At 45.3% G+C, this 16098-nt stretch overlaps 1 protein-coding gene across 1 annotated transcript in view; it reads right to left on the reverse strand.

Annotated features, from left to right (window-relative positions):
• Positions 1-4166: 4166 nt before the first annotated feature.
• The window catches only part of EWSR1 (EWS RNA-binding protein 1), a 28878-nt gene continuing 16946 nt past the window's right edge, over positions 4167-16098 (reverse strand). The window contains 10 exon segments of the mRNA XM_008569820.1: positions 4167-4572; positions 4778-5030; positions 5312-5409; positions 5747-5909; positions 6293-6415; positions 7267-7396; positions 11419-11537; positions 11853-11885; positions 12424-12458; positions 15254-15434. Of these exon segments, the coding sequence (XP_008568042.1) occupies positions 4533-4572; positions 4778-5030; positions 5312-5409; positions 5747-5909; positions 6293-6415; positions 7267-7396; positions 11419-11537; positions 11853-11885; positions 12424-12458; positions 15254-15434 (1175 nt within the window). The 3' untranslated portion in view covers positions 4167-4532.

The following is a 16098-nucleotide window of genomic DNA, read 5'->3' on the forward strand; positions in this document are numbered from 1 at the left end:
CCCCGCTGTCTGCATAATCACCACAGAGGGGGCCGGGCTCTTCTAGCCCCGGGGACACCCCCGTCACTGTGACCAGCCCAGATGCCCCAGCCCCACCCGGGATAGTCCCCACGGCTCGGTCTGCCCTTTTTGGTCGGGGGTTGGGGGGGAGCATTTTAATTGCCCCTCCTCCGAGACCTGCCTCCCCGAGTGGGCGGGGGCGGTTAGCACGGCCTGTTCCCGAGACGAAGTCAGGAAGCGATAGGGGCCGGGGGCTGCAAAGTCACGTCCGGCCCAGTGGACCTCCCCAGACCAGATAACCACGAGTGGTGAGCTTCCTCCCTGCAGATCAGTCCTTGGGGAGGAGGAGGGTGGCCCCAGTGACGCCCACTCAGCGCGGTCTCCTAGTTCTCATTGAATGCTCTTTTTTAACCCTGAAGTTAGGGGAACTCGTTTTATGGATGAGGACACTGAGGCTCAGAGGGGTAGGCTGGTGGCCAAGGCCCAAGCCTCTGATGCAGCGCCCCACCTGGGTCTGGCACAGAATAAGGGAGAAAGGGATACCGGAGGCTGCCCCGTGGCCAGGCGCAGGAGGGTTAACATCCTACTAGGTGCTTTTCAAACTGCAGAGGAGGGACCTGGCTGGGATCAGCGGGAAATCCTGCCCCCTGCTGCTGCCGGATGGGCAGGGACACCAGGCCTGAGTGGTAGCCACAGTGCCTGGCGGGGCATTGGGGGGGAGCACCACCAATAGCCAAAGCTCACATCTTTGATAAAGTTCCTACTGTGTGCCAGGCCTGCTCTGTGCCCTTGACCTGAGAGAACTGGCGAGTCACCTCTATGAAGAACATTCTTATGCCTAAACTGGGGCAGTCAGGAGAGCAGCTGATGGAGCTGGGATTTGAACATGACTATTATGGGAATACCCTCATTCAAGGATCAGGGGCATCTGTTGAGTACCTACTGTGAGCTGGGTCCTTGAGAACTTTCAAAAGGTGGTTTCTCACCTCAATGTCCTAGATGCTCTGGTGGTGTGAGCCCTGCTATATCCCTCCCCACCCCAGAGTGAGGAAGGCAAGTGACTAGTAATAGTCATAGCTGATACTGACATGGCACCTACCGTGTGCTGGGTTTCTTTTGGCACTGGAAACAACCACAGAACAGCAGGGAACCAAACAGCCAGCTCTCAGGGCTTGCAGACAGGCAGGAAGGCAGCCCCTGGGCTGGGGCAGGGATGAGGTGTGTGCAGAAGAGAGAGGTGGAGCCAAGTGAGGGAGGGAGGCCAGGAGTGTGTGGGTGTTGGGGTGCTGGGGCTGCAACTTAAAACCAGTGACCAGGGGGCTGGCCCATGGCTCACTTGGGAGAGCGTGGTGCTGACACCACCAAGTCAAGGGTTGGAATCCCCCTTCCCCCTCATCTTTTTTTTTTTTTTTTTTTTTTAAAGATGACAGGTAAGGGGATCTTAACCCTTGACTTGGTGTTGTCAGCACCACGCTCACCCAGTGAGCCAACCGGCCATCCCTATGTGGGATCCGAACCCGTGGCCTTGGTGTTATCAGCACCGCACTCTCCCGAGTGAGCCACGGGCCGGCCCCTACCCGTCATCTTTTTAAAAAATAAAAATAAAAAATAAAATAAAATCAGTGACCAGGGAAGGAGGTGAGGGAGAAAGCCTCGTAGATATCTGGGGGGAAAGTGTCAGGCAGAGGAAAGTGCAAAGGCCCTGAGGCAGGCAAGTGCCTGGTGTGTTCAAGAAGGGTGGGGAGACTCCTGAGGCTAGAGGAGGAAGGTAGGGAGAGAGACAAGCACAGAGAGATCAGGGTAGATTACGCAGGGCTTTGTGGGCCTTGCCTCTTCTGAGAGACATGGGAGCTATGGAGGGATTCAGACCAGAGGAGGCTGACTTAGTCTTAACAGGTTCCCTGTGGCTGCTGTGGTGGGTAGGGGCAGAAGCCAGAGCCCCAGAGGAAACCAGGTGGTGGTAGTGGGGTAGTGAGAGGGCGTTGGATTCTGGCTGTAGTTTGTAGGGAGAACCGATGGGAGGTGCTAGGGAGTTGGCTGTGAGTGTGGGGAGAGAGCCAAGGATGACCCACAAGTTTGGGGCTGAGCACTGGAAGGATGGAGCTGCTAATACCTGGAGAGGGGAGGACAGCTAGAGAAGGGGGATGGGGTGCAGGTTTTGAGGGGGAGGTAGAATCAGGGTGTGGATACTAAATAATCCTTAAAGTAACCTGATAAACTGATACTTTTGTGTGTTCTCATTTTATAATTTGGGGAAACTGAGGCCAGAGAGAGTGAGGAATGTGTGTGGTCAGCAGCTGTGCAGGAGTTTGTTTTGGTTATTTTGGTGGCTGGCCAGTGCAGGGACTCAAACCTTTGACCTTGGGGTTATAAGGTGGTGCTATAACCAACTGAGCTAACCAGCTAGGCTGTGCAGGAATTTGACCCCTGCTTGTATCTATCTTGCTGCACTTTCGGGCTCTGGACGTAGGAGGGTCAGACTGAATCCAGGCCTAGCTGTTGGTCATTGGGTGGGAGGGTTAAGTTCCCTGAGCCTCAGTTGCACCATCTGTAGAATGGGTCAATAGTAGTAGTCTCATCATAGAATTGTGAAAAATAATACATTACTAAGTGCAGTCCAGGTGCTGGGGTGTATGTCCACTACTCCTCTGGGAGGAGGGGGTGACAAAGGAATTCATTCCTCCCTCTCCAGTCCCATGAGCTGTGGCCTGTTATTAGAGGCTTCTTCTACACCAGGGGCTCCAATATCTGATTCCAGGCAGGTGTGGTACAGACCTCACTGGTGCGGTCAGACCCCTGGCCCAAGGCAGGGAGGATCTCTGCCTTGACCTTCTCTGCTGTGTGGTGGCCCAGGGTCCATGGGGCCACCTCTAAGAAAGCCTTGTGGCCTCCCCTGTTCTTTGCAGGACTAAGGGAAGCTACAGAAACTGCTGGAGTGACAGGTTTGGGCTATGGATGTCTTGAGCCCATCCTCATAGACCCCCAGCGGTCACCTCTGTGTACAGAATGCTATGGCTTCCATACCACCTCCTTCTGGCCCTTAGCCAGTGGGCACATGGCCAAGTTTCTTGCACCCACTGCTGGGTGTCAGAGAACAGCCTGCTGAGCCTTGGTTGTAGCCAGAAGTCAGATGAGGGCCATGGAGTGTTTAAACAAAATCCTCATTGCTGGGAAGCTCCAGAAACCTCGGCACTGGTTGGGTTAATTCAGAGGCTAGACTGAGCCTATGAGCACAGCCAGGATGAGTGAGTGACTTGCAGGAGGTACTCTGTCCAGATTGTAAGTCCAACCACAAGGACTCCTGCTGGTCTGCTTCGCTCCTGGCTGGGACCGGTGATCCCGAGCTGCCTCCAGTGCCCTCGATGGGACAGAAGCAAAACTAGAAAGCCCAAGGGGTCCGCTTTTTACCTGTCTCAACCACGCTACGCCCACTGCTCACCCTGTGCCCAGCAACTCTGGCAGGAGTGGGGCAGGATGGGCCAGTGCGAGGGCCAGCTGTCAGCCCCAGCTGTCCTCAACCCCACAGCTGCTGCAGCTCTGGAGCCCATGCTCTTTCCCATGCAGCAGGGAGCCACTCCCTGCGTGCAGTCTTCTGTCTGCATGTGGGGCGTACATCAATCTCCCCAATGGCCCCACAACCTTTGCCAGGCCTATGCGAGTGGCCTAGTGGGACCACAAGCCTGTTAGAAATGTTTATTCTAGCGGTGACCAACTGGGAGCTCTTGGGGACTTCGGAGCAGGGTGCTGAATCTAGGCCAGACTCTTTCTCTGAATTTTTTCCTCCCACCTCTTCTGCTTCACTCCCTGCCCTGCCCATTCCCCCCCACCCCCCGGGCCCTGACCAAATTTATGTAGCCCTTTGACCCTTTGAGGTGGCTCAGAATCCATGCTGAGGGCAGCTGAGCCCAGTGCAGCCCAGCAATTTCTTTTGGCTGACAGAAATAGGCCTGCCTGATGTTTTAACACCAAGGTCAAGGGTTCAGATGTGCATGCCAGCTTTGTGTTTCCATGACCAACACTGTGCTGTTTTATGTCACGACATCTCAGATGTTCCCTCACACGACACTTGAACAAGCTACTTAGCTGGATGGTGCCCCACTCCCTGGTGGGTCTGGGGTATGCTCCAGGTAGACATGCAGTGACTGCAGAACAGAGGCTGAGAAGGATGACCGTTTATAAACATTTGGAATTTTATTTAAAAAAAAAAAAAAAATCACAACCATGAACATTGTTACAGTTAAAGGCCCTCTTGGTTCTCCACAATGATACTGAGCATGCTCACAAGGGGTTCCCATTGTTAAGTCTTAGTTAAACAACCATCTTTATTTAAAAGAAGGAAAAAAACAACTCGGCACACTACCATTTAACTTGTTTTAATGTTTCTTCACAAATGGTGAAAAATACTAAAGTACAGACAAGGAATAATCATAATGTTGTGGCCAACATTATAAATATGGAATTATAAATTTAAAACATTTTCTGGTTTAAAAAATAAATCTGGTAGTCAATGCAGCTCTGCGGGGTCTCTGCGTCTAGTAGGGCCGGTCTCTGCGTTCCTGACGGTGCTCGCCTCTGCAAGGCAAACAGGGCCTTTTGGTTAGAATGCGGCCAGGCAAGGAAGCCCTCCCAGAGCTCTGAGGTGCCCCCTTCTTCTGACTCATCCCCAGCTCTGGCCAAGATTTCCATTGCTCCTAGTGCCACCTGGCCTTGCTCCAGTCAAAGCTGGGAAGGGGCTGTCGTCTGGCTGCACCCACAGCCACTTTTCACCATCACATACTTATCCATTTTTCCAGGTCCTCCACGTCCGCCTCTTCTTCCTCCCATCTGTTCCATCAAAGGTCCAGGGGGCCCCCCAGGGCCACCTCGTCTTCCTCCACCAAAGCCACCTCGGTCCATGCCCCGGCCACCACGGAATCCACCTCTGTCTCCACCACGGCCACCTCTGAACATTCCACCAGGACCACCACGGTCCATGAGGCCACCTCTTCCTCCCCGCATGCCACCAGGGCCTCCCCTGCCACGATCACCACCTAAGGTGAGGAAAGGACGGGGACAACAGTCAGTGGGTACACGCCGCAGAGGACATCTGTGGACACGCCGCAGAGGCTGCTCAGCATCTGCTTCCTTCTCTCCCAGAGCAGAAACAAAGCAGACACTTCTACTCAACATCTGGGTGACAATTTAGAAAAGACAAGACTATAACCTAAGGTTCTGAGAGTGGGCAGTTGCTGTTTACCAAGCCCACTAAATAACAAAAGAGGGTTAGCACCAGGAAGCTGAGGGATGCTCACAAAACAAAACCTGTACCTACCCGGGGGCGGGAAGGGTGGCGGGAGGAAGCCTTCAGGCTTCGGGGCCTTACACTGGTTGCATTCTGTTCTCCAGGCGAAGTTCTGGTTTCCACAACCCCTGCATAAAATCATATCACAGAAGAAATCACCAACTAGTCGAACAAGCAAAGGAAACGCTTGAGCAGTACATTCTGTACCACCACAACCACTGGGTCCCCAGTCACAAACCATTAACAGTATCTGCCTACAGAAAATGGCTTTAGAGCCACAGCAGTGCACCCACAGGCCCGGGGTAATAAATGGTGGCCTTTTCAGAAGCCTCTGAAAAAGCTGGGGAATGGCTGGTTAGTGCCTCCCCCCACCCCCAGCAGTCATCAGGGTCATTGTTCCACTCCTCTAGACACAAAGAATTCAGCAACTTCACCAGGGCATTGGTTTGCCAAGCAAGTACATACGGATTGGGACACTGCCAGTCTCCAGCACGGTGCTGAACATTTCCTCCTCCAGAGGGGTTCCCTCGGGAACCCCGGGGCCCTCTTGGGGGGAAGCTGCCTCTGTCTCCTCCACGGCCTCCCATGCGACCCATGGGTCCCCCGGGACCTCCTGGGCCCCCTGGACCTGCAACAAGAAACAGCAAATCACCTCTTTATAGCTCCAGATTTGCTATAGGGAAATAAAAATCACTAAGTGAATCCAGACACTGCTGTTGTCACTTCCCCATCACCTGCCCCAAAGGCCTAGCTCAGGTATCAGCTCCTTCCTGACAACTACCAGGCTGAGTGGCTCCACAGGGAGCCAGCCTCTGACCAATCAACCCATGCTCTTCTCCCCTTCCTTTTACTCCCACAAACACTGTTAGCTCTCAGTCTACTACTGCTGACTCTACACATCTTTATAGTATTTCTAATGGAATCTTCACTCTAGTAATCAAGTGTTCCAAGGGCAAGAAGTGTACTAAAGAACTTTACGGAAGTAGCTCAGAGAAAGTGTCCAATAAGTACCTCCACGGAGTGGTGGCGGCATCCCTCTGCCCTCACGGGGTGGCATACCACCCCGCATGCTGTTCATTGGAGGCTTCTTCCGAGCAAGAGAGACTTTAAGTTTGCTCCCTTGAAAATCTTTCCCTGGAATAAGATAACAGAACATCAGTTACTCCCCAACTCTACTCTTCCCTTCCTGAGGGACTAGAGAAAGCTAGAGTATGCTCTCTTTTCACCATTAAACTTGATCATCCCCAGATGCATCAAGTCTGCCCCTCTTGTAATCTTCTCTAAGATCTTTTACTGGCAAGGCCAGGAAAAAAATTTTTTTTTTTTTTGGTGGAAGGGGTGGCTGGACAGTATGCTGGTGGGGGGCTAAGTGTGCGCTGAGATCCTTGCCCAGAATAGGGTGAGAAGCAGGGACAAGAAGAGCATGAAATAACTAAGAGAGAAGAGCCAGGACTTGTCCTTTGACACATTCAAGATGGTTTTACCAGAAATGAAATTCCAGAATTGATGTCAAGGCCTTATTTAAATGTACATATATTTATACTCAAATATAGAGTAGCTAAGATGTTTCATTTGAAAGATTTTTCGTACCATCTGATAATATCTGTGCCCGGAGAAGCAGTTAAGCTTTTAAGCAAGGTAGATCTGTATCATTAATGCCTGAATGTAAAGGGATCTCCCAGCCTAGCATCAGTGACTGGGCCATCATGGTTTAAAGGAGACAGGCAAGTAGCTTCCACCAGAAGCAGACAAGGTCTTGCTCCTCTGGGTCTTAAAAATTCCTCCCTCCTGCCACACCCTATAGTTACACAGAGAGAAAGTACATTTGTCCCTTGTCCCTAGAACCACTTCAGAGAATGGAGTTCTACCAGCATCTAACGTTAGCAAGATTCTGTTTCACTCGCAAATTGACACATGCAATATTTACTCCAAGACCCTACATGTGCTCCAGAATGAACAGAGTTATAACTCCGAGCACATCCTACCATCAAACCACTCCACAGCAGCCTTGGCAGTTGGCGGGTCTTCATAGGACACTGTGGCATCGCCTTTGGGCTTTCCTGTTTCCTTGTCCAGGTAGATGTGGATCATGGGTTGCCCAGTTCTTTTGTTCATCTAGACATAAAATATCACAATTAGGCTGTGACTAGAATATACTTGTTTGGGGGAAGAAAGTCAATGTGACACTCAAAAGTTCCTCAGACTGTCATAAGCAGTAATTTTTCACATGCAGACACACAATCACTAGATGTTAGTCTATCTCTACGCAGAATTATGATGGGTCACTTTTTTTTTTTCCTTTGGTGGCTGGCCAGGATGGGGATCCGAACCCTTGACTTTGGTGTTACAAGGTTACGCTCTGATCAACTGAGCCAAATGACCAACCTGAATTCTGGGTGAGTTTTTTCCTAAATTTCTACAACAAACATGTCTTTAGGTGATTCCCCACTTAGATGTGTTTTACCATAAAACCAAAATAGACCCAAAGTTCCAAAGTATGTAAGTAAACAGGATGGACCCCATTCCTTCCCTAGCCATCTTCTCCTGGTGACTGTGCACCCACCTCAACATTTTTTATGCTCTATAAGGCATTTAGTGAGTACAGCCACTTCTTAAGGGCAGTTAGGCTCTGATGCCATCACGTAAGACATGACTAGCATAAAGAAAATTACTCTTAAATCATTAAGTATAGTGCACAAGGCTGTAAGTGTGCTACATGGACTTTTAAGTCCAACACAGTATTTCCTCCAGAGCTAGAACAGATGAATAGTTTTTCAACTGAAAATCAGATGTAGGTGCCTTGAACTCAGGAGCCACGTTGTACAACAATATGTATCTTCATGTATATTTTTTGCATTATTTATGCATATGATAAAAATCTAATCAATACATGTTTGTTTATATATCTAGCAATGCTTGAGAAATAACTATTCAGGGGGCCGGCCGGTGGCTCACTCGGGAGAGTGCGGTGCTGATAACACCAAGGCCCTGGGTTCAGATCCCATATAGGGATGGCCGGTTAGCTCACTGGCTGAGCATGGTGCTGACAACGCCAAGTCAAGGGTTAAGATCCCCTTACCGGTCATCTTTAAAAAAAAAAAGAAATAACTATACAGCTTTAAAAAAAAGGAAACAGTTGTTAACAGTGTATCTGTACTGATACATATGTCTTTAAGAAGGACATGACACAAAGACTGAAAGGAAATATGGCAATATAGTGGTATAAATAATGGGAAAGTGTATTTTTTAATCTCCTTTATTTTCCAAAATTTTGATATTAAACACTACTTAACCAGAATAAGCCCCATACACCTGAATCAACAACATATTACATACATACTAAAATTTTTAAAATAATATCTTAATGATAAAGTGCAAGCGCAACCATTTTGGGGTTCATCTTTGCAAAGAGGAGGTAGATCATGACAGTAGAAACTAAAACAATTTAGCTTTTGGGAGTGGGATCATGTGTGTGTATACAAGTGTGCACATGCAAACAAGCAGAGAGAAATCTCATCTGATTTTCGATTTACCAAAATAAACTATTTCTACATAGCTGTAACAATCAGGAAATGTCGTTTAAAAAACAAACAAAACCCAAAAAACATTATACAGGTGAACGAAAGAAGAAAAAAATAAATAAACAAAAAGTACCATTAACCACAGCAACTTGAAAATAAACTTAGAAATAAAACTAGTAATGGGCCGGCCCGGTGGCGCACTGGATAGTGCACCGCTTGGGAAGCGCGGCGGCGCTCCCGCCCGAGGGTTCGGATCCCACATATGGACCGGTTCCCACTCACTGGCTGAGCGAGGCGCGGGGGCAGCACCGAGGGTTGCAGTCCTGTTACCGGTCCCCGGTCCGGTGCGGGGGCAACACTGAGGGTTGCGATCCGTTGCCGGACACGGAAAAAGACAAAAAGACAAAAAAAAAAAAAGAAAAAAAAGAAATAAAACTAGTAAAAATTTGCAAGTTCTTTAAGGAGATGGTCTTTATGAAAGACCTAAATGAAAAGGGAGATATACAATGTCCATGGAAAAAAAATATTACTCAATATTTTTAAAATGTCAATTCTCAAATTGTTTTACATATTTAGTAAAAGTGAGGGTTTTTAGGTTTTAAAATTTACAGGTTCATGAACTGATTCAAAAATTTATATAGAAAAGCACGGAGTGAAAATAGTAAAACATAATTGAAAAAAAAAAACAGAAGAATTTGCCTATTAGCTATCAATTTAGCATAAAGAAACAGTAATTCACTGTGGTATTAACACAAGATCACACAAATTGATGAAAAGTACACAACAGAGCCAAGAATTCTGCATGGGTAAACATTACACTGGGGAAAGGGTGGGCCTTTCAAGTAAATGTTGCTGGAATGAAGTCTTGTAAACAAACAAACAAAAAAGACACAAACCAGTAAGAAAAAAGACTGAAACTTCAACTACATTAAAATCACGAACTTCTAGGGCCGGCCTGGTGGCGCACTGGATAGTGCGCCGCTTGGGAAGCGCGGCGGTGCTCCCGCCCGAGGGTTCGGATCCCACGTACAGACCGGTTCCCGCTCACTGGCTGAGCGAGGCNGGGTTGCGATCCGTTGCCGGACACGGAAAAAAAAAAAAAAAAAAAAAAAAAAAATCACGAACTTCTATCCATCAAAAGAAAATTTAAAAAACAAGCCACAAACTGGGAGTAGATTATCTGCAACACAGACATGGATTATCTTTCATACAATATAAAGAACTACCTGTAAATCAATAAAAGTCAAACCACCCAATGAAAAACAAGTGTTAAGACAACAGGCATTTCATAGAAGAGAATATGCAATCAGAAAACCTTATTAGCAGTCAAGGAAAAGTGAATTGAAACCACACACTCATTCTCTTCCACCAGATCAGAAGTCAGGTGATTCCCAGTTTGGGGGAGGATGAGGTAAATATATCAGGAATGCTGGCTAGAATCTAAGTTGGTGAGATATACTGCTATTTTGTGAAGCTAAACCTGTACACAATTTAAGAACCAGAATTCCACTATTAGGTACAGGTGATCCTCATTATTTGAGAATTCAATATTTATGAATTTGCCTCCTCAATAAAATTTATTTGTAACTCCAAAAGCAATACTTGTGGCACTTTTTGCAGTTGTTCATTGACATAAGCAGAGTGGCAAAAAATTTAAGATGGCTGATGTGCACGTCCCACCTGAGGCTGAAGACAGCACTCTGAGCTCTTGTTCCAGCTCTCTGTGGAGATGACCAGAGTAAGGGGCAGGGCAGTGCAAGAAGCTCTAGTTCTGGGGCTAGTTGGAAGAGTCTGAAAATCTGTTAGTAAGTTGACCTCAGGCAAATCATTTAACACTTCTGAACTTTTCTCTTTTGGAAAATGAAGACAGAATCTACCAGGATGAGTTGTTTTTGGAATTTCAGATTATAATCTGTGAGATTGTACCAACTTCTCCTAGGAACAGCAGTTCGGCATTCACTAATTCCGTGTTTGTTGCTCTATCATAGAACTACCATAACAAGAATCAACTGTATATACACTAGAGAAACTCATGCACTGTGCAGGAGATGTACAAAATGTCCATTGCAACACTGTTTGTATAGTAAAAACCTTGAAACAACATAATGGTCTATTAACCATAATGCATAATTTGTGATGTACTTAGAAGTGCAACGCAACATTCACTGCCCCAGAAAGCCACCTTATGATGTATTTATAAGTGGAACAGAAGATTCCCAAACTTTTGAGCTACTGATCAACCACCCCACCTCTTAGTCATCCTCCATTGCACTAACAACCTCACCACCATTTCAGTAGCTCAGACCAAAACCTTCCTGTTATACCAGCTCCCTTGAACTTGCCAAATTCCTGCCCCAGGAGATCTGCCCTTACTGTTTCCTCCACTATGATGAAATATGCTCCCCTCCCAGCTGTATGAAGCTATTGTGTTTAGCATTTCTATTCTATCTAAAGATAGCTAAAAAAATTTTTTTCTTGTGTTTTAAGGAGCAAACCACAAGATGTCCAGAAAGAATAGTCAGGAAACGTTTGAAACAACTCTCAACATCACTTCTGTCTTTAGAATATTCTGTGATCTGAAGCTCTGCCAGATCACCTGGTTATGCTTTCACTTACCTTAACAACCCCACACTGCTTAAAGAAGTCTGCCAGATCATCTAGAGTCACATTGTCATTTAATCCTTGCACATAAATTGCACTGTTGTCAGAGTCTTCATCCGGATCTACAGGTGGGCCTTCCAGAGGAAACAGGACAGAAGGGGAGTCATTGTCATGTATCTATGGGGGCTTCTTAACCAACTGGTCACTAATGCCCAATGGTATTCACAAATGTAAGAGAACTACCAACCATACCAATAGGAATGCCATGGAACTTATGATTTACTTTATTTAAGGAGATTATGAGTAGATGCTCATGATAAAGGAAGCCCCAAAATGCCCGACAGCAAGAATGTCACAATGATCTAGCAGGCTGCTGAACTCTAGCATGCACTTACTTCTGTGACATTCATTGATAAAGCACAATATAAAGTTCAAGAATTCAAAATTACCTAAATCAAGATCTGGTCCTTCGTCCATGGGTCCTGCCAACCAGGAAAGATCATATAAAATATTATTAGTGCACGTCTTGCAAGCTAAAAATCTTACAAACACACATAGCTATCTACTACACCACCATTTGATAGGGATTCATTAAGTTCAAAATGACCTGCACTGCTAAAATGGAGCAGTGCCTCTTTTAATATTTGTGAAAGGTTTGCTAGGGTTTGCTTTTTTCTTTGCTGGTTTGTTTCTAAACCATTAACCAAATACACTCTCAATGCTTATGTGCCAAATTAGTGTTAAATTTAAGTAAAAATTTTTCTTCCAAATAAACCAAAATTTAAAAATGTACTCTCCCCCATATTACAGAAGCAGTTGGCTCAATACTTGAAGTTACCCTTTGTTTTGTAACCATAGGTTAACCTTATTACCCCTAAAACAATGCCGGCAGTACCCATTAGTCTCTTTTGTATAGATCATTTTTAAACCACTTATGAAACTAATAAAAAATTATAGTTTTCTAAAAACTGACTGTATTTTTTTTTTAAACACTATCCATGGTAATACTCAAAAACTTACCACCAGGCTTATTGAAGCCACCTCGCTCTCCAGCGCTGCTGGGGGGATAAACGAAGAAATGAAGGCCTTTCCCTTTAAAAGCCAGTACCGCTCTGAGCCTTGGGGGGGCTCGTGGGGAAGAAGGGCACTGGCTAAACACATCTCCAAACAATGCATCTCTCTCATCTTGTCACTATGCCTTTCTTCAGGGCAGCTTGCTCAAATTTCCTTAATATACAACCTTGCTTGTCTGATTGTACACACCAGTGTGGTTGGTTCCTTTCATTTCGGGGGCTGGTATTAATAGTGCAATACTTGGCAAATTAGGGAGAAAAAAACAGATCCCAAACACCCACCCCAACAGCTGAAAAACTGGGAGAGATTGGTGTGGAGAGGAGGAGCAAGTGGGGCCACTGCTGTGATGAACCTTCCTATGGTCATAAAGGTGCACCCTCAACCTCTCCCAGGGGAGAGCCAAACGAGGCCCTGGGCATCCTAACAAGTCACAGTGTAATAAAGCAGGAGACAACCACATTAAATGCCTATAACACACATCAGAGGACGCATCCAGCCAATCTTCAGCATAAAGCCATACATTTCAGGGTACTAATGGATTTTACAATTGCTGTGAAAGGAGAATTTACAACAAATACCAAGGCTCAACGGACTGGGGGTGCAACTTTATAGACATACCAGTTACGAATAATGACTATGGCAGTATAAAATGACATATCTTAAAGAGGGAAGGGGAAATACGAATTGAGCTTTTTTGGTTAGGTTTTGGTTTCTTTAAAAATTAAACAAAGGCAGCTCCCCAGTGGGAGGCCCTGAGTTTATTTCTAACCAGTATTGCACCTTTAATACCTGAATATACATTTCAAGCTGTTGCATGCAGCTTTGTTTCCTTTTTAAAAGTACACACCATAAAATGTTCTCTCTCTTTAAACACAAAAGTTTACACTTTAATGTTACACAATTCTAGAGTATTATACCTCCTCTGGTTCATTACCAAACAACAAGTATGCAGTTACCAAAGTTACAGAAGGATTCCATTTATACAATGAATACATTTTGTTAAAAATATTCTATGTATATTTTTCCTCTCCATATGGACACCGTGTCTAGTCCCACTTTTCATTATGCTGCCGGCTGAGTACTGAGTACGGGTACTTTTTAAGTACTGAAGTGTATACAAGGCTCTCACTTTGTAACCTGTAGCATATAAATGCGACAAAGCATGTTAAAAAGTTTCCACGTTTAACAGCCAATGAAAATATCAAAATACTGAGGCAATGAAAAAGGGCATGTTAACAACATTGAGTGCCTTACCTGTAGAAGACACTGAAAACCATCACCACACCACAATAAAAAAAGGGGGAGGGGAAAATGCCCCTGTCCTGTCCCCACAAGATCCAACAGACTGCTTCACAGTCTGTTGAAAAACCTATGGGGAAAGCCATGGTCTCTTCTATGGCTCCAGGAGAGACTTCTCATCCAGAAAGAGAGGCCCCCTTTACTAGCAAAATCAGTAGAATTATTATTTCTGGAGTATCAAAATAAATAAACCTGAAATTGTTTTTGCAATTGAAAAATACTAAGAAATCTAGGTGATTTGAGACGTGATGATAGTAATTTCAAGTGTCTATGTCTATTATAAAACATAAAGTGAAACCTTTATAATGGAATGATATTCTTCAAATCAGATTGATTTTACTTTATAACAAATTATTCATAAAATTTTGCATGTTGTAAAATGACTGATTCTTCCAATAAAGATTTCACTGAAGACTGTTTTTTAAAGTTATGCAGAATATGCAAAACAGGATTATCTTTTTCTCAATAGTAGAGAGATTTGCTAATATGAAAAAAAGTTGATCTTTAGTTATCTATTTAATTTTGAAGTCCATTCTATAAAAAAGAAATGTTAATTTTTCCTTGAACAGTGGTACCAAATCCAGTTTTATACTTAATATAACATTCTGCATAACTTTCTTTTTTTTTTTTTTTTTTACTAGCTTATATAGGGACAGAACACACACAGAACTAAGCCTCCTGGATTATGTTAACCGCCAACATTATATCTCACCTTTATCAAAGTACAGACACCAGAAAGGGAAAAGGGGATGGGGGGAGAAAGGAAAAGGGCAGGCAGAGGTAGCAGGGTTATGTTACTGATTTAAACAAAATTTTCTAAACCAGATCGTGCCATCAATCAAAATGGTCAAACCGATTTAGACTTCAAAATCTCCAATGGGGAGTGATCCTGTAATTATATACATTACTCTGCAAAAAAGCTACTGGATTTTTCTGCGCTCCAACCAAACTCTGTATCAGGTATACCTCGGGCCATAGTTTAAGGGTTATGGGATCAAGATCTTCATCATTATGTTCAACAGTTCTGAGTACAAACAGAAGTTGGGGACAAACATTGCGGAAAACAGCTGCATTCCTTTTCTGCAGTATATACACCAGGTATTTCAAGACAACCACTTAGAGGCAATTAGTTAAAAACCTACAGTTGTTAGAAGGATTGTGTGTGTTCCATCCCAGATCTATAACCCACAGAGGCTTTTCACCTCTGGAAACCATGAAGGGAACTGAAAGCTCTAGTTTCAAAGCCATTGTTTGTTCTCCCCAACCCAACGAAGTATATTGGCAGGGAAAAAAGCAAACTGCCACTTAATATATGCCACAAAGATGACATTTCCATGTTTTAGAAGATGGCCTGGGCTCAACAGATTGTCCATGGAAATGTAGAAATAAATTTCTTATGTCTTTCAGTCCCTTCTTTCCATTGAAAATCCTATGGATGAAACAAAATTAGGTAAAAGGAGAAAAGGTTTGCTCTTACCCCATTCCACCGCGTCCTCCTCCCCGCCCACCTCTGCTCATGCCTCCACGATCAAATCCCCCTCTTCCCCTGCCCCGGTTATCAGGGCCACTCATGCTCCGGTTCTCTCCTGGTCCGGAAAATCCTCCAGACTCCTGCCCATAAACACCCATGCTACTGGGGTGGTCCTGTCGGAATGAACCTGAGGAAAGAGTCACATTTGTAAGCCATGGACCAGCATCTACACCACTGCCTGATGTATTACTTTCTCCTGGAATCACAGAACTCTCAATTGCAAGGCACTAACCAAAGCACCATCTTCTTTATACCATGATAGAATACCCCTAACCAGCAGGCTCTTTTAAGTTCAACAAAAACTACTGGTCATGGAGGCTGAAATAACCTTATAATTAGCCTAGAATAAACCACTTCCAAACAAAAAAAGCCCTCTGGTCAACATACAGTTTATAAGGTTCTGTATCCCAAGATGTCTCCAAAAGCAACTTCTTTAAGCTACAAGAAACAAAAATAGAGCCAGGGTTCTTAGGGCTTTAGCATGTTGGTGGGGGGCTGAGCTCCATCAAATAGCACTACTCATTTCACAGTCATAAAGAGACATGCCCATGGATGTTATTTAATTTAAAAAGAGCAACAATCCAGGTAGAAATTAAATTTAAAGATAGTTTTGGGGGCCGGCCCGGTGGCGCACTGCGCTAGTGCGCCACTTGGGAAGCGCGGCTGCGCTCCCGCCGAGGGTTCGGATCCCACATATAGACCGGTTCCCGCTCACTGGCTGAGCGAGGCGCGGGGGCAACGCCGAGGGTTGCGATCCATTGCCAGACACAGAAAAAGACAAAAGACAAAAA

This window comes from Galeopterus variegatus, unplaced genomic scaffold (genome assembly GCF_000696425.1).
Source record: "Galeopterus variegatus unplaced genomic scaffold, G_variegatus-3.0.2 Scaffold535, whole genome shotgun sequence".
Lineage (NCBI taxonomy): Eukaryota > Metazoa > Chordata > Mammalia > Dermoptera > Cynocephalidae > Galeopterus > Galeopterus variegatus.